The 24,296-nt window shown below is 43.4% G+C and overlaps 1 protein-coding gene across 2 annotated transcripts in view; it reads right to left on the reverse strand.

Moving 5' to 3' along the window:
• Window positions 1–24,296, reverse strand: part of THOC2 (THO complex 2) — a 132,702-nt gene that overhangs the window by 108,099 nt on the left and 307 nt on the right. For both annotated transcript variants that reach the window (XM_018558626.1, XM_018558625.1), the window contains exons 2-6: window positions 18,216–18,271; window positions 16,030–16,121; window positions 14,147–14,198; window positions 11,604–11,674; window positions 8,847–8,968 (exon numbers count right to left, since the gene is read on the reverse strand). In XM_018558626.1, the coding sequence (XP_018414128.1) occupies window positions 8,847–8,968; window positions 11,604–11,674; window positions 14,147–14,198; window positions 16,030–16,121; window positions 18,216–18,271 (393 nt within the window). The remainder of the gene's footprint in view (window positions 1–8,846; window positions 8,969–11,603; window positions 11,675–14,146; window positions 14,199–16,029; window positions 16,122–18,215; window positions 18,272–24,296) is intronic.

Below are 24,296 nucleotides of genomic sequence, written 5' to 3' on the forward strand. Positions count from 1 at the left end.
CTCCCCGCAGTGGAGGAACGGACGGGGGAGGGGGCAGGTACAGCTGGCTCTGCGTCTTGATAGTGACAGCGGGCTCTGCCTCACGCAGCTGGGTGGATCTCGACAGTATTGCGGCAGTCTCAGTATACCGCAAGCTGTAGCTCGTGATATACTGAGCTTTGGGTCACGGGAGGACGCTAGTATATGTCCTCTCGTGACCCCTAAGAGAACTACGGGGAAAAACACTTACTGCGGAGCAACAATGAGAAATGATGTGCAAGCTAGGGGCCAGCACTGAAATTAGCATGTTTCTTTGCAATGCACCGGAAGCCGGGTCATGAAGTGCCACCTGGCTTCCTGATTGGCTAGGAAGCTGGCTTCACTTGTTGCTAAGAAGCCTGGCTTCCTAACCAAATCAGGAAGCCAGGCAGCATGTAATGGCCCGCTTCCCTGATTGGTCAGGAAGCCAGGCAGCCTCGTCAAGTGAAGCCGGTGTTATTTCGATAGAACACCGGCTCCCCAGGCAATCAGGAAGCCGGGCGATGGGTCATGATCCACCGCCTGGCTTCCTGATAATTGGGACACATGGCACCGATATGGTGGGTACCGAAAAAAATATATTGGTACTCGATACTGAAAAACCGGTATCAGTGCATCCTTACTATAGAATTACTTGGATATGCATAGATCATCACTATTTGGAGCATGTTAAAAAGTCTGAAATTCTCCTAAGTATCCTATTTGCTCTTGGCTCCACCAAACTCTCCCTAACACTGCTGGATAAACTAAACTGGCAATTGAACTGAAAAACAGATTTACACAGGCTCTCGCCATATGGAAATTGGGAGTTTTATTTATACGAGAATGTTCCTGGAAATATGGCCCTTCTCTATCATTCGATAGCCCATAAAAGGTCACTGCTATTTGCCAAAGGAAGTTAACACTACAAAACTTGCTAAACTTGGAGATCGAAAAACGACTAAATAGGATAAAGGAACTAAACCGACTATGTAAAGAGTCCCCCGCTTCACAAAATTAATCCAAACTTATCACACTGCACACAAAAATAACACAATGGTGTACTAAAAGAAAATACATCTACACATAAATAGCCCACCTACACTAAGAAATCATGAATCGTGCTCCTGTACTGAGGACTGGTCCCATGAAGCCACCAGTCGTGTCGCTGACATCATTACATAAAATGTACGACCAGCGGCCACCACTGGTCTACCATTGTATGTGATGACATTGAGGGCATGCTCACATTGTGGTGAAGTAGAGAAAAGAATCAGAGCGTCAGGTGCCAGGGCATCAACTCTAGACAAAACGGGATTCTTATTTTGTGTTTGATGAAGGAACAAAATGTTTTGTTGGCCAGGTCAGGAATTCAGCTTTAAATATAGGTAACACAGACACACATACTGGATTCTACAGGGGAAAAAAAAAACACAACACACACACACACACACACCACAACAGAGTCAGGCCCTCACGTATGACTAGCTAAATTATACGAGTTGTAAGATTAATAGAAGTGTTCTGCCCTTGGTATTCAATTTTAACATTTGGATTTACCAACGATCAATAAAGATCACAGCTCCAAGTTAGATTTTCTTACGATAATGTTAAAACCAGACCTACAAAAACAGCCTCTTTAATGAGGAACCACCTCCACACTGCAAGGGTTAACTGCTCATTTTTCTCTAGGGGCTCACATAATCCACTTACCTGATCCTCAATCCCATCTGGCTACTAGGCCGGTCCTTGCAGCCTCTTCTCCCCCAGGCTCAGACAGGCTAAGCCCCGCTGATGTCACCACATCTAATACAGTCCACTGACTTGATAGACGTGAGGACGCTGAGGGACAGGTCACAGCCAGAGTGGAGGGGGAGAGGTTATCAGGACCTTGGATCAGGTGATTATCTTCTTTATCCTGGTCCCTAGAGAATAACGATAACTTAACTCTTGCAGTGCGGGGGTAGCCCCACTCCAAGGGTTAACTTTTTGCATACCTGGAGTTCTTTAAAGCTCCTTCTTTATGAAGCTGAAGAAACCTAACAAAAGTGGTTTGGTCTTTTATTATAGACAGATATTATCCCACGAGAGGCACTAAAAATAAGCGATGAGCTAAAGAGAGGTGGCCTTGTTTTGCGGTCTCCAGAGCGCTGGATCAGCAGATACTGCCGATTACAGTAACAAGCAGAAAGGGCGGTATGCTGTAACAGACATCTGCACAGCAGCACATTGGTAAACCCTCTTCAATCACTGCCAAGCACGAGGATTCCTCATTTCATCCCAGCTAAATCTTTTCACAAAACAGAACGTTCATGCTGCAGTTTATTGCCATGTAAAAAAGAAATGCCTAAAATGGCAGCCAACTTCCTATTTAAACCAAAACACACACATATGATACACATGATTGATATTTACTTTACTGAATAATATTTACATGACTGATATGCAGATATTTTATGACCTATTTAAAATATCTATTTTATGCAATGCTTATGACCACAATTAAAATTGTTAGTTGGCAGACGTTCTTTGCAACGTTACAGCTGAAGATTAGTGAATGTTTAAAATGCATTCCCTTATTCTCGACTCCCACTGATACACTTTCAATAAAATATTTCAATGTAAATGTATAGTTTAATTAATGTTTCTTTTTATAGAGCCAGTGACATCATCACTGGGTGTCCCTTGCCAGTCTTTGCTTTGCTGTGCACTGAATTCTTGTTTGGCGAGAAGAGCCGGAAGATCTTTCTTTAAGATTGCCATGTACTGCTTAGATTGTCATATTAGTGAAAATTCAAGCAGTGCACGGCCCCATCAGCAACCCTCAGTTTCACAGAAGTCCGTTTTTTTGTAAATCGAGACTGGGACAAAAATTCCAAGCCGAACAGCGACTGCAGCCATTTTATAAAAAATACTTATAAATAACAGTGATTTGCAAATTGGGTGAAAACTAGAGGTGCACTAAAATGGAATTTCATACAGAAACTAAAAAATATAGGTCAGGCTGAAACCACATTTTTTTTCTAACATTTAAAAACAAAACAAAAATGTAAATCATTTTATTTTTCTGCTTTACTATCGGGGGCTCTGTGGAAATATCAAACCCCTGATATTTCCCTGTTGAAATAGAAAAAGAGATGGAGGACACAGAGTCCTCCATCTCTTTCTGCAGCCCCTGTTATGAATGAACAGGAAGACTATATACTGAGTGTTCCTGTCCATGAAAAAATTGTGGATATAGTATGAGCTACTATGTCCACAATCATGAATGAACAGGAAGTGATGTAGAGCACTTCCTGTTCATAATTGGGGACCCAGTAAACATAATATGTCCTCAATTATTCACAAATACTCAACGATCAGCTAATTGTTGAGGGATTGTAACCGCTCTCCATCCAGACTCCTTCGGCTGTCACAGGAGGCAAAGCGGGCGGTATGGGGAGGAGAGCTCAGCCTCTAGTGCCACGGCTGACAGCTGACTCCTCCCTTAACACCAGCTCGACCATCTGTGACAGCTGTCTTCTCCTTGCTCTCCTGATCTGTCACAGGAGGCCGAGCGGGGAGGTGCGGGAGAAGAGCTCGACCTCCTGTGACACAGAGCGCTGAGATCGCTCCCTCCCCGCCCCCACTTGGCCTCCTGAAGGTTTCTCTCCTCCCTGCTACTCTGTGTCAGAGGGGACACAGAGCAGCGCTTGGCAGGGAAGAGAGAAACAAGAGATACACCAAAATGTATGGGCATCTCTAGTGAAACCAATGCTTCTTGACTATTTAAATTGATGGATTGTGGAAAGGATTTGGGAGGGAAAAAAAGGTATTTTTTAAAAAAAAATAAGTTGGGTAAGCAAACATGTCAGATGCTTGTCAACTACTTAGAAAATGTGGAAGCAACAAACCTCATTCACCTGAGTGTAAGAAAGACCTATTTGTCTGTAACCAGTCAAATTCAAAATGTCATTTCAGCAAACAGTTTCAAGGCTGCTAGAAGAAAGTGTAAGTAATGCAACTCTGGCCTTTGAAAATAATAGGTTTTTGGAGGTTGGAGCCGCATCATATAAGAAAGGTCAAGCAGATCCAGCTGCCTTAGAGCTGTTTTTTATTTCTTTATCCGTCGAAAATCTGTGGATCAGCATCCTGCAAAAATGCAAAACTGCTAAAAATGAAATGTAACAAACTGAATGTAGGAAAAAAAAAAAAAAAAGAAATATTGCCATTTCCAGGTTAACCATTTTCATAAATGGTCAGTTATATTCCATAGAATTCCCAAAGACACATGAAAGCTTGCATTGTGTTATATACCTGCTGTGCATTTTAACCACTTCAGGGCCACAATAAATATATAAACAGTGCAGCCATGAAGTGGTTATACCAAGACCACACATGTTGCAGCAGGCAGGTTTTTGGTATTGTATTTTTCATCCAATTGTTAGCATTCACCAAGCAGCACGGTGGTTAGTGGTTAGCACACCGAGGGTTCAAATACCGGTCAAGACACAATGCAAAGAGTTTGCATGTTCTCCCTGTGCTTGTGTGAGAGTTTCCTCCGGGTGCTCCGGTTTCCTCCCACACTACAAAGACATGATGGAAAGGTTAAAAGGAGAACTATGAGGCGAGTGCTTTTCACTCAGCCTCATCATCTGAGCCGACCTGTGACAATGAAACTGCCACAGGTCGGCTCAGTAGCTCGGGAAGTGAGCGAACACATACCGGCGCTTGCTCAGTTCTCGATCCTGTCACTGCAGAGAGCCGTGACAGGAGAGTGAGTGGATTCTCCCCTCCCCTGTCTTATCCTCCAGCGCTGACTGGCGGAACAACGGACGGTGGAGGGGGCGGGTACAGCTGGCTCTGCCTCTAGATAGGCAGAGCCAGCTGTCACTCACGCAGCTGGGTGGATCCAGACATAATTGTCCGGATCCGTTTCAGCTGTATACTGAGCCTAGGGTGACGGGAGGACGCTAGTTTGTGTCCTCCCGTTCCCCTTCGGACAACTATGGGGAAAAGCCCTAACCCCATAGTTCTCATTTAATTGGTTCCGGTCTAAATGCACCCTGTATGTATCAATGCAAGATAGAGACCTTAGATTGTAAGCTCCTTGAGGGCCAGGAATGATATGAATGTGCTGTGTAAATTGCAGGCCTGCAGGAGGGGCAGTGAAGCAAGGCGGGGGTGTCGGACAGGGGCGCACACTATACCGGCCCCTGGAAGCGATCTGGTGGCAGCTCAGCCGCCAGTATTGCTTCCAGTGTAAGGACACTTACAGTCGGCTTTACACCAGTAAAAAAAATTCTGCCCGCTAAAGCCTCCGGGAGTCTGTTTAAAGGGGCCCCTTGCCAGCAACGTATGACATATGTGGGTATTGTAGGTTCATTTTTTATTTTTGCCATTTCATGGGGGTGTGCTATATTACGGTTTGACATGTTTGGACTCTATTTAGCCAACACAAACCCATCTTCTATATTGTTCACAAAAAAAAAATATTATATTCTGCTTGTGTGCACCAAAATAAATTTAAAGTAGTATTAAACTCAAACTTTTCGTTAATAACAAATCCAGGTCCAACAAATATACATTGACCAGCAAATAATTTCTTTACTTTCTTGCCCAAGCAGTTATAGTTCTATACGAATGTAGAGTGGGGAAGGGTTAGAAACCAGGTCTAATAAAAAGTGACATCTGCCAGTACAAAACTTATGACAGAAAAAAAAAAAATATAAAAAAAGAAGATCAAAAGAACAAACACTGAAAATTAAAAATAAATGTGTACACCTTAAGGTGCCCATACACCTTACGATTATCGTACAATAATCGTATGCCATCGACTTTTCTAAGTGTGATTAGAGTGCCCGACCGATAGTACTGTACAATTGTACGACTTTTGACGGTCAAGCATGTTTGAAAACTTTGGTCGATCGTACGATGTTCGCATGGTTGGTGGCGTTTCCGTCCGTCAAAAGTCGTACGATTAACACAGCGCTTGCGCAAACGAAAATAATTGCGGTCAATTACCGCAAGTCGTCCAGGTGTTTTTTTTTTTTAACTACCGCTGATTGAACCTTTCGATAAATCGGGGCAGGATGGGGCCGTCGTACGAAAATCATACGACGGTTCGATCATTGGACAAAAAGTCTCGTCAGATAATCGTAAGGTGTATGGGCACCTTTAGAACAGGGTAGATAAACTACAGCCCTCCAGCTGTGGTACAACTATATATTCCATTAGGCATTGCAAGACTGACAGCCAAATGCATGACGAGATTTGTAGCTTGACCACTGGAGGGCTGGAATTTGCCTACCCCGACTTAGAAGAATAGTCATTTAAGCCAGTGACCTCTGTCCTTAATTATTTTAAAACAAAAAACAACATCAACTGCCTTTGCCTTAACCATATGGCAATACAATTAATAGACTAAGGCCTCATTCACACTGGGCGTACACATCCCTGTGGCGTGCACTCCTGTAAACAGCCAATCCCGGGAGGTGCTGGGTGTGATTGCGTGCATAAGCCCGTTCTTCCCTATTGGAGGACGTGGCTGTACGTGTGGTTCGGGTGTCCGTATGACAACATACAGCCTCGTACGTTAATCTGAGTACAGTATTCCAAGTATTTTCATAGTGCAGGCTTACTTGTAGAAGACCTAGATATGCCCCTTTACCTAGCTTTATTTACTTACATAGTGTTTGACTCTTCAGCTTGAGTCAGGCACTCGAGCAATGAGGCATAGCATTTTTTAGGGGTGGCTTCCAGACAGAGAAAACAGCAAGCCATGTGACGAACACACTTCCAGCCCCACCCTGAACAGACATTTTCCAGCTCACAGGACAACAATCTAAGCGCCAGCAGACTAAGGGTGATCATCACTGGGGTCAGTTCACGCCACAGTTAACCCTTTACACACCAAATGGTAGCGGACACCACTTTTTAAACAAAAACACACACAACTCATAGTATCTGCTTTCCTTAAGAAATATGGACACTTGCTGCTACACCAGACAGGAAAATAACAGAGTCGAAAATATAGTAGCTTTCGAAGAGGCAGGGATTCTCTAAAATTCTGGACTAGAGCATTTAGCTTAACAATTATATATTGCTTTAATAAGAAAAGAAAAAAGGTGCAATAAAACATTGGCAAAAAAGATATTACCAAAGTATACTACAAGCAAAATAAATGCTATTAAAAGTGAAAAGCAATTAGCAAAGTTCTCCTGGTCTTTGGTTTCAGCAGAGGAAATCTAATCTGATGTATTAGGGTCATCAGCTCTCATGGAGGACCCTTAGCACGCTTACATAATTTTGGTCATAAAACAAGAGCTTTGAGCTGCAGCAGGTTTTTCTTGACCCTCCAGAGGGTGTCACTGAGCAAAACCCTTTTTAGAATATGGAGATCACCTTGCACTCCTGACCAAGGTGCGGGAGGGGTGCTGCAGTGACCGCAGATGCCTCGGCATCTAAAAAACTGTAACTGGTAGAACGTCACTCGCACTCCAAATACTTTTGTAGTCAATCTTCTTTATTAACGATCAAGTGCCACATAACATAATATGAAAGTATTTGGAGTGCAAGTGACATTCTACCAGTTACTGAGCAAAACCCCACACAATCAAAAGAGTCGACAGGGGTGATGTAGGAGTGCTAAAGTGTTCGATACATCAATGGACACTCCCTTATAACAAGTATTCAGATGGCCTGATTTTACTATCTGGGGATACACCGATACTTTTCGAGTACCAGTGCCGATACTTGGCATTTTCATGAGAACTATCAGGGTTGCTGCTGGGACCTGGCTCTGGCGCTCCACCACTGTCTTGAAATCATTAGTCTGTATTGTTTTAGAAAAACTGTCACATGACAATAAACAAAAATGTATCGGTACTTGTAAGTACTTGGACAAGTATCAGTACTTGCAAAAATGGTATCGGTGTATCCCTTTATTTATATTAATAAAGACAAAATCATACATTAAAACAGAGATGTACAAAGCCAAGGAGCTCCGTGTGCTCCTTACAAATGAAAGCTGCCTCCTAACTTTTGAGTTTTTCCTCTAGTCTTGGAGCTTGAAAAGTATCTGTACTTGTACCGAGTACGGTACTTGGTATCGGTGCATCCCTACTGTTAACCTATTATTACATTTATTACATAAGTTTAGGAATAAGATTTGGATTTGATAAACACCAAATATGAGAGCAAATGCATATATCACTTTGAATATTTAATGTGGCCAATCTGTCTTCTGTACTAATAGCTATTCGTAGCTATTGGTATCAAACTGAAAGTCACTCTTATATATTGGGGTAAACGCTTATTAAAGTAGTGCCATTGTAGAATTAAATCATGGAAATCGTATGACACTGAACTCTGAGCAGGTACTCTATGTGTTAGCATGCATCACTAGTCCCAGTCTGAAATGTGCATTCCTCCTGACTATTTACGATGGGCTGTATTAAAAGTCCCTGGCTTTCTAGCATCTACTAAATATTGTTTACAATAGCCATTTAGGACCAGGCTCATTACCAGAATGTGCAGATCCTAGAATGGTGTAGTGGGATTTATGACTGCCCGATTGTGTCTCGAGCTGAGAGATGTTCAAGTGTGGGTGTGTTTAATCTGGCCTGCAGCTTTTGTTGTCCCTTTCTGCAGCATAGACATCAGATTTAAATCTAAAAATGTTTTCACAGAATCATGAATTTTGGAGAAAGGAGGAAAGCACGGTGTTCAACACAACCTCTGCCTCCTCCCCACACAGTTTTGGATCATTAGACCTCTTCAAGGTCACATCACCATCCAGTAAAACTTATTTTCACAATATTTATATACAAATTTTACATCCAGACTTGAAAGTATATTACAAAACTTACAAAAGTTTAGTCTTTATTTTTACAGACTTCTGGTTGAACTGTTGGGATTGTTTAATGAGCCCAAGGGATTCCAGTGTTTCGGGATCTAAGCGTTCCTTAAGAATGCTGTCAGATACTAGATACTGTAAAAGAAGTAGAAAATTGTTACTACATGGTGGAAGAGACTTACTGAAATGACAAACACCAAAATGGTTGGATTTACATTTTAATTTTTGAAGAAGAAAGCCAAAAAAAAAAACCAGCACCATTCTAGTTTAAATTGACCCGGTCAGGGAACAAAGTGCAAATAAAAAAAAGGTACCCATCAAAAGAATACACAATATACCGAGTCATGTAGTGATTCAGGGACACAGATGAAATAACCAAGGCACCTTCAGGCCTGATTCACACTGTAATAGGCCGTCACGTACAGCTCCATCATGCGTGCAGGGCCGTATCGGGCAGCTCCCGGGAAGGACAGGTGATGATTAGTACGCAGCTACCGTCCTTCTCTATGGGACTACGCGGCCGTACGCCCCCTATGCTCACACATCCGTGTAGGTGACAGGATGGTTCCTGTCCGCGTCCGAGCCAGGAAACACGCACCCCCTACGGACCTGCACTTGAGGTGAGCGTGGGGGGAGGCGTACGGCCGTGTAGTCCCATAAAGAAGGATGGGGGCTGCGTACTAATCACATGCAGCACCTGTCCTTCCCAGAAGTGGCTCAATACGGCCCTACACACAGCACGGAGCTGAACGTGCCGGCCGATTACAGTGTGAACGAGGCCTTAATTGCATTATTTTTCACCTCACATGGTGCCTTTAACAAATTAACTTTCTGTGGCACCAAGTGAGAAAACAAGTAAAGGAGTCTGAGTTTGGCTGTTCTTCATATCCATTCCTCCCCCTCGGCACATCATAACCGATATTTCAGTCCAGAAATGAAAAACAAATCCGCTACAGTGATTAAATGCAAGCTTTCAATGCTGAGCTCTTTGCGAGCATTTCTGTCAGTTAGCCCAAAATGGAGTGGGTGGACACAGACACAATTATTCAAGCTGCCAGATTGTGTGATGCTCTGCCGTTTCTTTACAATTTAAAGAGCAAGCCCAGGCTATAAGTAAAAGTAGGCCATTGATCCCTGATCTTAAGGAAACAGAATTAACGCAATGCAATTAACTCAAACTGCCCCCTTTACATCTTGCAAAGTAAAAGGCAGCATTATACACTAGCTTGCCCAGAACCCAGTCTATGACAGCAAGTCAGCCAAAGGGTTTTTTGCAATAGGCAAAAGTGCAGAATGGAGTCCAAGAGGACTGCAGAGGGCTTGGAAGGAATACCGTAGCTCCAGGGAGGAGACGGTACTTACTGGAGAGGCCAGGCAGACCACATGGGAGAGCATTCCTGGCAGAATTCCCGTAAAACCAAATTACCTGCTGCAAGGCAGTTTAGCAGCTGGTGGAATGGTGCGGAACAGAAAAACAAGTTATTGCAATATTTACGTTAGGTTATTTTTTATGTTACTTTTCAGATTTTGCACTCTTCCATATTTTTGTTATTGCATAAAACATAAAAAGGTATATAGATGAGCCATAGAAGGGAGCAATCAATTTCCAATAACTCTGCTGCCCTTTATTGTGCAAATAATAATTTTTACGATGAGTCAACCAACGAGCAGTAATACACAACCATTGTGCAGCACTATAGAGGGAAAGATTACAGTTTGTAAATGCGAAAATAAGGTAAGGCTGCCTTTATGTACACAATTACAAACTTTATCCAGAAACATGTTTTTTTTTTAACCACCTCCGGGCCGGCCGGCCCGAGCTCTCTAGATCTGAGCGGGCGTCTTTAGACGTCTGCTCAGACACGCCCCCCCGCGCGCGCCGCTCGGCGAGCGGGAAATGGCCGTTTTTTAAAAACAGGCAGCGATGCCTGTCATTAAAAATAAAAAACATTTTCGGTATCGGCCTGACATATTTTTTTTTTATTTCGGTTTTAAAATTTTCATTTCGGTGCACCTCTAATTATTTTCATAAATCGATTAGTTAACCAATTATTTTTTCAATTACTCAGATAAAAAAAACTAAATATCATCCTTAATTGAAAATAAAATACACATATGCAGTGTTACAAACAAGGTTTTACTTAAGAATAAAACTGCATGCACAATTTTTTGCAAGCTGAATGTACATACAGCAGGTAGTGGGCTGTTGTAATAGCCAGCCTGATATTGGCTATTTCAAATTGCAATAGCCAACAGCAGGCTGGCTATTGTACCTGCCCACTGCTTGCTGTGCCCTCCTCCCAGCATGGAGGAGAGAGCTAGGAGATCCAGCCAACTAATTGATAATGAGAATAGTTGTGAACTATTCTCATTATCGGTTAGTTGGTTGCAGCCATGACTGCACATATCTAACGATTATTACTGCCCCTCTTTTTAAAAAAGACAGACTGCTTTTCATCTAGACCCTAATTTTGAAAATGACCTTCAGTGTCAAAGGCTTTAAATCATATGACCTAAGTGTTCATCCTTAATGTGTTTCATTGCATGTTTACTGTTTTACTGTAAAATGTAGCCTTCCTATTTTAACAGGAGAAGACAGTCTGCTTAGGAATCCTGTAGGTCTCTAGCTCTTCCAACACATTATTCAAACTGCTTTAGTTTCCAAACACGCATGAAGAACAGTTTTACAATATTTCTTAATTTACCAAAAAATAAAACCTTTAATAAAGTTACTGGAGAAAAAAAAAAAAGGAAGAAAGATTTCCCTTACCAAGCAAGATGAGACCAGCTGGGTAAAATGATCCCGTCTCCATTTTTCTTCAAAGCAGCCCGTTTCAATATCTGAATTTGCAAGAAATACATACAATCAAGCTTAAGGCTGAAAATAATAAAACTATATTGTTACTCCGTTACAACTATAAAAAGCAACAGAAGACATTAAATTAGAAATATTAAAGATTAGACTGGCTGATCTTCCATTTCAGCAGAAATTAACGGTTCCTTACATGTGGGTATTTAAAGGACAATTCCAGAAGAACAAAAAGGTTTAAAACCTTCATCAGATATTTATTGCCCTTTGTGTCCTCATCCGGGAGGCTTCTCTGCACTTACTGTCCCCAGAGACAACAGGAAGTAAAAATTCCTTCACATTGAAGGGGGGAAAAAAAAATCCCACCCGACAGATACTGTTATCCGGGGGATAATGCAATATTACTCCATAAGACTTGTGGCGTACCCATTCATAAAATGCAGGTGGGGTGTAAATCCTGCCATGTTCCATGGAGTTCCATCTGTTAACAAGGCAGACAGAACTCCATAACTGGAGGAGAGGTTGAAGCCCCAAAAATACTGCTCTCATTGCAGGTTGAAGCTGCCTCAGGTCAGCTATTGATCGGGAAGTCAGCGAACACACGGCTGATAACCCAATACTCTCCCTGGAGAGACCCGTGGCCATCAGTCACCGATCCATGCAGGGATTCCCCCTCCATTTTTCTGCCGCTGACTGAAGGAATGGACAGGGGAGGGCGCAGGAACAGCGGGCTCTAGAGAGGTAGAGCCCGCTGTCAATAAGCCAATGGAGTATTGTCTAGAGTACATACTGAGTTTTGGGTCACCGGGGGACATTCGCATATGTCCTCCCATGACACCGAAGAGAACTCTGGGTAAAAAAGGTTGCCCCATAGTACACCTTTAAGTTTTTCTGCTATATTAGGGTGATGATAGGCAACAGAATTTCTCGACAGCAGGTGACCTCGCTGACCAACGAGTGCTCGCAATTTGTGAGCAAAATTCAGAATCTATAGGGCAGGGCTGCACTGGACTACAGTATGGGGTACAGATTAGGGATATATCAAAATGAAATTTTTTAGACAGAAAATAAATATTTTGTCAGGCCGAAACTGAAACCAAAAATTACTTTTTTTTTTTTTTTAACGTTTTAAAAGATTTTAAATCATTTTTATCACCTGCTTACAATTTGCAGGAAGGAGGCACAATCCCTGGTGATCCAGTGGTTGGTTAGAAAGGTCTGCACCTTTGGCTGGTGCAGGCCTTACTAATCCATTCTTTCAGCCAGTGCTCAGTGAAGGCTGTCAGAGCTCCAGTAGAAAGGAACAGAGTGTGGGCACCACAAGGAGCAGCTATGCTCCCCCTTTACCTGCTCCGCCAAGTCATGTACATGGCCAGTGACTGCATGCCTGACTTGTTAGCCGGCTGCACGCCACAAGGTACCAGTACCCACTAGGTATGGGGCAGATAGAGGGGGATCAAGGGCTACACAGCAGCGTGTCTGGAAGGCTGGCACAGAGGACGGGGACGTGCAGGTAAGGAGAGAGCTGTGTGCACAGAGCTGCTGCGCACGTCCATATATTCGTGGACGCGCAGCAGCTCTCAAGAATCACTGTCAGTCACAGTGACGAAGATCAGTGGGGAGGATACCGGCAGCATTATCGGGATCTCTCCTCATTGCGGCGGTTAGCCCCGCCCACCTTCTTAAAGAAGGGTTTACAGGCTTAGGGTGCATTTTGGCTAATAGGAGTAAATTACACAATTTACTTATTTAGCCCAAGGAATGCAATAAGAAAGAAAAGACAGAACCCCATAGTTCTCCTTTAACCTCTTGCCGTCCGCCCGTAGTAGAAAAACGGACGGACGGCACTGCTGCATTGGCGGGTTTTTTTTTCTTTCTGCTCGCGCGCGCCCCCTAGCAGGCACGCACGGGCAGAAAAGACCCGTCCAATGCGAACACCCGGTACCGGGTGTTTCACATATAGGCGATCAGCGGGTCCATAGCCCGAAGAAACTTTACCCTTATCTTCAAAATAACAACAAAAGACACCTTTAGGAATGTTTAGTAATGACAATCTACAAACATATACTTCTAGATACTTGCATGCTTTATTGTTTGAATTCCTTATTTTTCTTTTCATCCCTAATCATTTCACTAAGGGCAGATGAATCCATCTCCCTTTAGTTCCTGGAACTCTGGCACATGTGACTATGACATGTGACCATGCACATCATCTCAGGGGAGGAAAAGACCTTTCCCTGAGACATCATGAGATTACACATGAGATTTCCCAGCAATGCTCTGCTTATGTATCCTTCCCAGGATGCAACACTTGGGCACGATCACATCATGTTTGCCAAAGAGGACCAGGAAGTATAAAAGAAGAAATTATAAGAAAAATATAGGTTTGTTTAACTTATGAATGTAAGACTATTTCATATCTGCATGCAGAGCAGTACGCCAATGTGATTTTTAGTCCAAGGGGGAAAAGGTCCACTTTAAGAGACGTGCTACACGGCACTTACCTAAAATACAAAATACATCTGCCAAAATCGAAGGCATGTCTTCTCGCATATCCTGGGTAAAAAAAAAAAAAAAAAAACACAATTATTTGAACTATTTGCGTCATTACCATTACATGAACCAAAGTGACCCATTTCCTGTCCTTTTTGAATAGAGTAGGGGATGGTTAGATCCTTTGTCAAGTCTCTACAGTATTCACCCTCTATTTGTCCTGGTAACTATCGTTACCGAGACAGAAAGTGAGGGGAAATCCAAAATTTTAGAGCGATCAACAGAGTAAGAAGTAAGGGAAAATGTGACGATGTAAATTCTGTTTACTTTTGAGAGATTTTGTCTCATTTCCCGTTGCATCTCCAGGAGAGACAATTAAAAGGAAGGGACTATTATGTATGACTACTGTATTGTTATACCGAATAATACTATCCATACACAAACTGTAAATACGCCACTGTGATGTCTGATCCTAAAACAAACAATTAGAGATAGTCTGGAATTAATTTTTGTAACTCATACAATCTTTCTTAAAAATTATAGTTATTAAAGAAAAACTATAAAAAAGACATTCAGGACCGTGTACAAAACCTGAATCCACAAGGCACATGAATGATTTCTGTCGCACAGCGAGACAATGCTAAACATGGGCAGTGAGACAGATATACTACAAGGTTACAGTTTGATTCATAAATTCCTTCCTCCACTGCTCTAAAGTAGCCTTGTGACAGAATGAAACCTGACCTTGATAACGTCTTCATTGTAGGTCTGTTTAGAGTACAAAAATCTGTCTCATCTACAGTGTTAAAGGAGAACTATGGGGTTAAGGCTTTTCCCCATAGTTCTCCTTAGGGTAACGGGAGGACACAAACTAGCATCCTCCCATCACCCTAATCTCAGTATACCGCGAGCTACAGCTCACGGTATACCGAGACGCCACAGTACACCGCGGGCTACTGAGATGCCGCAGCTGAAGCGGATCAGGACAATTATGTCTGGATCCGCCCAGCTGCGCGAGTGACAGCTGGCTCTGCCTATCTAGAGGCAGAGCCAGCTGTACCCGCCCCCTCCTCCGTCCGTTCGGCCAGTCAGCGCTGGCGGATCAGAGCGGGGAGGGGGAAATCCAGCCCCTACCCGTCACGGCAGAGAGCTGTGACAGGATCGAGAGGTGAGCGAACGCCGGTATGTGTTCGCTCACTTCTCGATCTACTGAGCCAACCTGTGACAGTCTCATTGTCACAGGTCGGCTAGAACTATGAGGTGAGTGAAAAGCACTCACCTCATAGTTCTCTTTTAAATCTGTCTCAGACTTTTGCTAATCTGCTGCAATTGGCTGCCCTGGATTACAGATGCAGAGGTCACAAATATAACAAAAACTGTAGCATGGACTTTGCTAAATGACAGGCAGCCTGATTTGCTTGATAAAAGTCATCCTATACACCTCCACGTTGACCCCACACAAAGGATTTCATTTCGCTAAGCTGAACGTGAAAATACTTTTAATCGCCCCTTATCCATGCTAAACAACAGGGATGGAGGAGGAGTCCTCCCTGACAGCTACTGTATTTTGACTGCCGGCACCTAGACACGAACAGTGACTACATGTGATTTGCAGTAGTGGCTGTTCAGTTGACAATTTTCCACCAGGCTCCTTCCACAAAAGTCAATTGATGGTGCCAGCAGAGCCACCCACTGATCACAATTCTGCTGATCCAGCAGGGAATACAATCCATGTATGGCCAACTGGAGTCTGTCAATGTAGCAGGAAAGAAGAATGAAGGTATTGCCCAAAAATTCAGGTATGTTACCATGAACCCATTTACTTTTCTCTTTCCCATCATTTAAAAAAAAAAAAAATTCTTAACAAGTCAAGAGGACGTAATAAAGGACTTACTATGATATCTGTGAAAACCACGGCAGCTTGTTCCTGCTTCAGATTTCCTTTAACTACTTGGCAAGCAAGCTCATAAAGAACCTGCTGGGTTTCTGGAAAGAAAAAAAAAAAAAAAAAAAAAAAAAATTAAAATGCTTTACCACATTAAAATATAAAAGTCACCATTCCGGTATCCACAGTAGGTTTTGCTAATGTCAACAGTATCCCTTCTGTTATATTTGACCATATACATACATTCTACTACAAGGATGATCCTGGATTAGATTGCATAGGATTACTATAACTAGTTACACACAACCTATAAAGAAGAGCCAACCAGCCGTTTAGTGAAAGCCATGAACTTGAGACATTTCAGAAAGTGTAAATAAAAAACACAAAGGCTTTAAAAACTCTTCAAACAAAAGCCATGCTTGGGTGGGTCCAACCTTTACATGACTTTTTAAATGCTGGCAAGTTTCTTCCATTGGTCAATTTTAATCTGCCACAGTCACTACAAGAGGGAGGTAGGAGGGGGAGCTTCATTTTCCTGTTTTTTATTTTTTAACTTTACACTATGGAGAATGCAGAAGGAGCATTAACTTTAGACTTGCTGGAGCAGCTGCAAAAAGGTCAACGTGAATCTTCAACCATACAACTCATTATTTTGTTTTAGATGAAGCTTTAAAGGGTTAAAACTTTAGTCAGGCTTTTACTGCTGTGTGCTAGTTAGGGAGACGTGCCCCACTTCAACAAAACCCTGACCAAGTATGTAACTCCCTCACCAATCGATCCAAAAATAGTATATGTTATGGCTAGAGCTCCACTTTAAAAATGGCACAACAAAACTCCATTGTGGAGAAATCTCACAGCATCGTCCCCAAAGGATACACGATGCAGAAGGAGGAATATTTAACAAAAAAAACCCACACACACTTAGGCATACTGTCACCCCACACTATTTTAGTAAAAAAATAAGGTTGTGAAAACACGATGATCATCTAAAAATGCTAAACAATCTGAGATCAAACTAAAAGGTGAACTTTAGGATTCATGCACACCTGCACCTGGGGAGGTACAATGTTACATTTTGGTGCATTTACCCACGTGGGAACCACGGGTGCTGCGTACAGCTGCCCATAGAAATCAATGTCTACTTGCGGCAGTACACTGGTATTTGCATAAACAATTATGTGCACGGATGTATAACCCCAAATGCAGATTGCCCTGCATACAACCAATGTTTTCCATGGCCAGATATAGGCAGTGCATGAGAGTTGAGCCCGAGTTTCCTTCCACCCCACCCCCCCCTTCCCTACTTCTGATAGGAGGCGGGTTTTAAAGACAAATTTGGGTGATTATACCAATCTAAAAATAACATTTTTAATACATATATAATGGTAATTAGTGGCATTTTTTAAACTCAACTAAAATGTACTTTTACCTGGGAACAGTCTATGGTGTACCGTGTGTGGCAGACACAGAGCTGGGTAGGTTGTAGAGCAAAGATAGTCACAGAGCAGGTGTAGGCAACAAATATACTTGCAGGCTGAACACCAGGGGACACCTTTTAAGTAACTCATGAGGGTATTAAATTATTTGGGAATATTCCATTTAAGTGTTACCCATAATTCCTGAATTCCTCAGGCAAGATAGTAATTAAAACAAAGAGGTATTTACACTATATTGATCATGGGAGCTCAAAGACAACTTCCAAATTATGGTCACTCATTTATACAGTGGCCCTGCCTCAGAAGGAGATGTGGGGTAAACTACTTTTCAAATCTGCACAGACAGGGAGAACAAATATCTATGCAGCCCTACAAGATTTCCAGGTAAAACAAAAGCTTTACTTTTATATATCTAGTTCATCTTTGAATGGAATCTGTAGCCAGTGGTTCCAGCTCTTCTTCATAGGCCCAAACCATATCAGCAGGTTAACCAGCATGTGTATGTAGAAGGCCATTTCTTGGTCCTATATTGGAGTAATCTATGACAAGTCACCAAAAAAACTGTGTATGCTACTTCTTTACATCGTCCTAAAGCAATTTGACAGAAACCATGATGCTTTTTTAATGCACACACAAGTCTGAGTTATTTTGGTATGTCAGCTATCCGTCTTTCTTAAAGCTTGCTTTGCCATATTTCCATGGGAGGATTTCATACAAACTATTTATAAAACTTAAAAGAACAAAAGGAACAATTTTTACCTTTGAAGGTCACATTTTCTTGTCCTTTTTCACTGAGGCTGCGACACAACTGTATGCTGGAGAAATATAACATGACATAAGTTCAATATAAATTATATCGGCAACAGTCACATTGATTTAACACAGATTCCCACTGAAATCAAAGGGGCCTCTTCACACCTTTGTGTTGCATCTCGCGGCCAAAATCGTCTGTCGCGCAAAAAGGTGCAGGAGCTATTTTCAGGCGGTGTCCTGTGGTTTGGGTCATATAAGACATCTCAAAGCACATTCGCGCAAACAAAAATGTGCAAAAACAACTCAGCAACGCAATCGCCTAGGTGTGAACCTAGCTTAAGCCGGCGACATCTAAAGTAAGCTCGTGGAAATTATGTCTATTGGCACCTCAGAGAATATCTCTGCCTTTTATATGCAAAAACAGTTACATCCCACAGCTTCACTGAAACACATAATTTGATGAATGACACATACTTATAATATTTACATCATTATTAGAATCCAAAGCATTCTAGCAAACCACAATATGCCACAACTAATTTCAGCCACCACCCCAAGCTCGCTCCTGTGATAAGACTATAACTTCAATACAAATTAGTAAACTAAACATGATATTGTAGGCCAACACAGGAGGAGGGAGCTTGGAGTGGTGGCTACTTTACATCACACACAGGGACCATGGGGAACAAAAGTAGCCACCCTCCAGAAGGAAGGACAGCGTCATTACCAATTCATAGATAATTTGAGGATCCACAAATAAGATACATTTTATTAATAGTTAAGATACTTGAATGCATTTGTTTTTAAGATTTAACTCCTGAGTTTACATATTACAAGGCAATCCTACAGTCTTTTAGACACAATTTCCATTATGACTGAACCTTTTATACATTGGGGTTTTCCTAATTTAAACAAAAGTCCTAACTATTCCTTGTAATGAAATAAACTTGTCAGCAAGTTTATTTTACTTGAGGGTAATTGATGCACGGGCATCAGATGAAGTAGAAAATGCCCCAGGGTCAGTTGGATTGGAAAAAAAAAAAAAAGGATGCTGGTAGTTGCCCCCTTCCACAGAACACTGCCCGGCTTGATCTATGCGATCCAGTGCGTTCCAGATGCAAACTGCAACGGGACGCACTGGATATGATGTGACTGGGCCCCGATGACAGGTTTAGGCAAGATCAGGCAAAACTTTACCTGGGAAACAGCCATCATTATACCAATAACCTCGACAGAGTACCATCTAGTGTAAGTCTGCTACATGAAGGGTATTTTCATCATCTTTTAGACTACTGTAAGCCTGAGAAAAGGGGAAGGACTATTTACTATTCTCATGAACATGCACCATTCGCTATATACAAGGTAATATGTTAATATGGCTGTCTAAAAGGCTCTAAAGCGTCTTTTATCAAGATTATTATCATTGCATTCAATTATGGTTTAATATCACTGTGTTCCAGCCATTTGTTGTCTTGACCCTGTGCACAATGTTACAGAGTTTTGGCACTAAATCAATAACAATGGAATAACACCAGTACAAATTACTGTGTGCTGAAAGAACATTCAATGACAATTCTCAGATTAAAGTGACACTAAACTCAAAAGTTGAAGTCAATGTAGCTGTAAGGACTCCCCTTAAATGATGACTCTTGACCCGATCATCTTCTTTCCAGAAGTCCCTCCAGGGCTGGTGCTGGTGCCGATCTCTGATCCAGCACAGACTCCTCAGGTGCCATGATCTCTGTCCGACATGCTAGCTCCCCGATACATGCATTCACTTACACTTTGCCTTTCCACTTCTCCCCGCCGAAGATCTCTACTGCACATGCACCCACGCCATCAGCCTGCACGGCAGCTCATCTTAAGACAGGAGCAGGTGGCGGAGACACAGGTAAGTAAATACCTATTTGGTAACTTTTTTTATTATGTTTTTGCATAGATCTACTGCTTTCTAGCAGCAGATATACTACAGTAAATGTTACAAATACATTCACGTACTCTATTAACAAAACTGTATATTATTTGTGTATCACTGGGTGCAGACACTGTCTTTCCTTCTGGAGGGTGGCTACTTGTGTTCCCCATGCTCCCTGTGTGTGTTAGCCAGTCAGCGCTGGCGGATCGGAGCTGGGAGGGAGGAATCCAGCCCCTCCCCTGTCACGGCAGAGAGCAGTGACAGGATCGAGAGGTGAGCGAACGCCGGTATGTGTTCGCTCACTTCCCGATCTACTGACCGACCTGTGACAGTCTCATTGTCACAGGTCGGCTAGAACTGAGGTGAGTGAAAAGCACTCCTCATAGTTCTCCTTTAACACCAGGAACTGAAAGGAAATGCCCATAATTCCGGGTATGCTTACACAGAGCTTTGCTTTCACTCCTGGAGGCTGAATGACAGCATATGAATCTGTGGAGGTCTGTATTACCGTTAACCTGTTACTTTGTCCTGCATGAGAATTTAAAAAAAACTCTGCTTCCAATAGCTTGATTTACAATATATGCTGTGCTGTTCTATAAGGCAAATCATGACAGCTTTGAGGTTTGCCCAATCCTCACTGCGGCATTCTACAGTCATGATCAGCCATAACAGCAGGCTTTTACAGGTATGTGCAGGCATGGGGGTTTTTTTCAGAGCAAGGTTTCTTCTCATGAGAAATAGTGTGGCTGCCATTACTGACCTTCTGAAAATATTAGCTGTCTGGGTTCAATATGTGCATGCAGCAACCACATAAAAAGTTTTAGATCCGTTACTAAAAGTGATGAAGCATTATTATGAAAACCACACATTTTTTTTTAGGAATAGTCAGCAAAAACCTTGACTGGTTGCCATTGGCAACTACTCCAGCTTCGGTCTGCTCCAGTTTTTATGAATTCTCCCCAATCTCTGTTATAAGGATCGGTATGGGTGATCTGTGCACATTGTATGTTATAAGGATCGGTATGGGTGATCCAGGGGAGCAGTGGACAATGTATGTTACAAGTATCGGTATGGGTGATACAGGAGAGCAGTGCACAATGTATGCTATAAGGATCGGTATGGGTGATCCAGGGGAGCAGTGGACAATATATGTTATAAGGATCAGTATGGGTGATAAAGGGGAGCAGTGCACAATGCATGTTATAAGGATCTGTATGGGTGATACAGGGGAGCAGTGCACATTGTATGCTATAAGGATCGGTATGGGTGATACAGGGGAGCAGTGCACAATGTATGTTATAAGGATCGGTATGGGTGATACAGGGGATCAGTGCACAATGTATGTTATAAGGATCAGTATGGGGGATTCAGGGGAGCAGTGCACAATGGCTATGAAGCCGGCTTCACGCTGCCTAGCGACACTGCAAGGTAGCCTGGCTTGCTGACCAATCAGGAAGCCAGGTGGCATGTCATGACCCGCCTCCCGGCTTCACGCGGTCTAGCAAAACCACGAGGCAGCCTGGCTTCCTGACCAATCAGGAAGCCAGGCTGCCTCGCAGTGTTGTGAGGGAGCGTGAAGCCAGCGTGCTTGCAATAGAAAACCAGGGTGATACAGGGGAGCAGTGCACAATGTATGTTATAAGGATCGGTATGGGTGATCCAGGAGATCAGTGCACAATGTATGTTATAAGGATCAGTATGGGGGATTCAGGGGAGCAGTGCACAATGGCTATGAAGCCGGCTTCACGCTGCCTAGCGACACTGCAAGGTAGCCTGGCTTGCTGACCAATCAGGAAGCCAGGTGGCATGTCATGACCCGCCTCCCGGCTTCACGCGGTCTAGCAAAACCACGAGGCAGCCTGGCTTCCTGACCAATCAGGAAGCCAGGCTGCCTCGCAGTGTTGTGAGGGAGCGTGAAGCCAGCGTGCTTGCAATAGAAAACCGGCTTCCTGATTAGCCAAGCACACGCTACCTCTGCATGCACTATTTTTTCAGATCGTAGAACACTGGAACGCAGGGCATTCATGTACCTCGCGTTCCGGTGCGGGCGATCAGTTTTGGAGAGTACACAATAAAACTGTATTGGTGCATCCCTAGTTATATGGATAGGTATGGGTGATCCAGGGGAGCAGCGCACAATGTATAAGGATCAGTATGTGTGATCCGGGGATAGCAGTGTACAATGCATGTTATATGGATCGGTATGGGTGATCCGGGAGAACAGTGTACAATATCTGCTCACTTAGCCAGAACATGGGTTGCCAATAGGCTGTGGGGCTGAAGGCATTTTAGCTACCAGTGACTCAACCCTGTGCCCGTTCAGCTGCTGGTCCGGTAGATTCCCCCACTTACAGCTGAAAGTAAAGAGACAGGGGATGCTGACTGACATGACATCTCCTGGCTGGCAGCTGAATGGGGCCAGGGATGTGTAAATGGTTGAAAGTAACCAATGAACGAGAAAATATCATAAAAATGACAGCTCCCACTACATACATGCCCACTCGGAGCACCGACATCTCTCAGAAGGCCAGATCAGAGCTGGTTTCCATTACTACCAGTTTTCCATTCTGTAAACAGTCAGTAAGACTTGTTGAATCAGTTGCAGGCACAGCGACACATACTTAAAGTGGCAGTTTTAAGAGCTACCTGAATCTGACGCAAGTGTCAGTAAAGCTCCTGAAACTAGTGACATGGCTTGTAAGAAATTGGCACAGGACCATTTAAAAGGTCCATAACGCCAGATAAGTGGCCATAATGCTTTATTGAATGTCTCTTACATGGAGCGGTATGGGGTGATCCGGGAGAATAGTGCACAATGTTATAGGGATCAGTATATATAAGTGGTCTGAGAAAACGGTCCAAATATAGGCTCAGTACGGGTGATCGGTAAGATGAGTGTACAATGTCAGGCTCTGTACGGGCGATCGGTAAGATGAGTGTACAATGTCAGGCTCAGTACGGGCGATCGGTAAGTTGAATGTTCAATGTCAGGCTCAGTACGGGCGATCGGTAAGTTGAATGTTCAATGTCAGGCTCAGTACGGGCGATCGGTAAGTTGAATGTTCAATGTCAGGCTCAGTACGGGCGATCGGTAAGTTGAATGTTCAATGTCAGGCTCAGTACGGGCGATCGGTAAGTTGAATGTTCAATGTCAGGCTCAGTACGGGCGATCGGTAAGTTGAATGTTCAATGTCAGGCTCAGTACGGGCGATCGGTAAGTTGAATGTTCAATGTCAGGCTCAGTACGGGCGATCGGTAAGTTGAATGTTCAATGTCAGGCTCAGTACGGGCGATCGGTAAGTTGAATGTTCAATGTCAGGCTCAGTACGGGCGATCGGTAAGTTGAATGTTCAATGTCAGGCTCAGTACGGGCGATCGGTAAGTTGAATGTTCAATGTCAGGCTCAGTACGGGCGATCGGTAAGTTGAATGTTCAATGTCAGGCTCAGTACGGGCGATCGGTAAGTTGAATGTTCAATGTCAGGCTCAGTACGGGCGATCGGTAAGTTGAATGTTCAATGTCAGGCTCAGTACGGGCGATCGGTAAGTTGAATGTTCAATGTCAGGCTCAGTACGGGCGATCGGTAAGTTGAATGTTCAATGTCAGGCTCAGTACGGGCGATCGGTAAGTTGAATGTTCAATGTCAGGCTCAGTACGGGCGATCGGTAAGTTGAATGTTCAATGTCAGGCTCAGTACGGGCGATCGGTAAGTTGAATGTTCAATGTCAGGCTCAGTACGGGCGATCGGTAAGTTGAATGTTCAATGTCAGGCTCAGTACGGGCGATCGGTAAGTTGAATGTTCAATGTCAGGCTCAGTACGGGCGATCGGTAAGTTGAATGTTCAATGTCAGGCTCAGTACGGGCGATCGGTAAGATGAGTGTACAATGTCAGACTCAGTAGGTGTGATCGTTAAGATCAGTGTACAATGCCCGGTTCAGTATGGGTGTTCCGGGAATGTTCGGGCACACACGGCTCTTGTGCCTCTATCATCAACACTTGTATTGGTGGAACGATCACTTCCCTACCCACGTGTGCCGTACACGGGGCCCCTCCACCCCAACATCACGGCCGGCACCGCAGCCGGGCCCCCCCGTCACCTCTTTCCGCTCTGGTCTGCACCGAGCGCCCCCTCCCCGGGGATCCGCCCCGGATCCCCCCGCGCCCCTCTCC

The sequence above is a fragment of the Nanorana parkeri genome, unplaced genomic scaffold (assembly GCF_000935625.1).
Source record: "Nanorana parkeri isolate BGI_ZX_2015 unplaced genomic scaffold, ASM93562v1 scaffold349, whole genome shotgun sequence".
Classification (NCBI taxonomy): Eukaryota; Metazoa; Chordata; class Amphibia; order Anura; family Dicroglossidae; genus Nanorana; species Nanorana parkeri.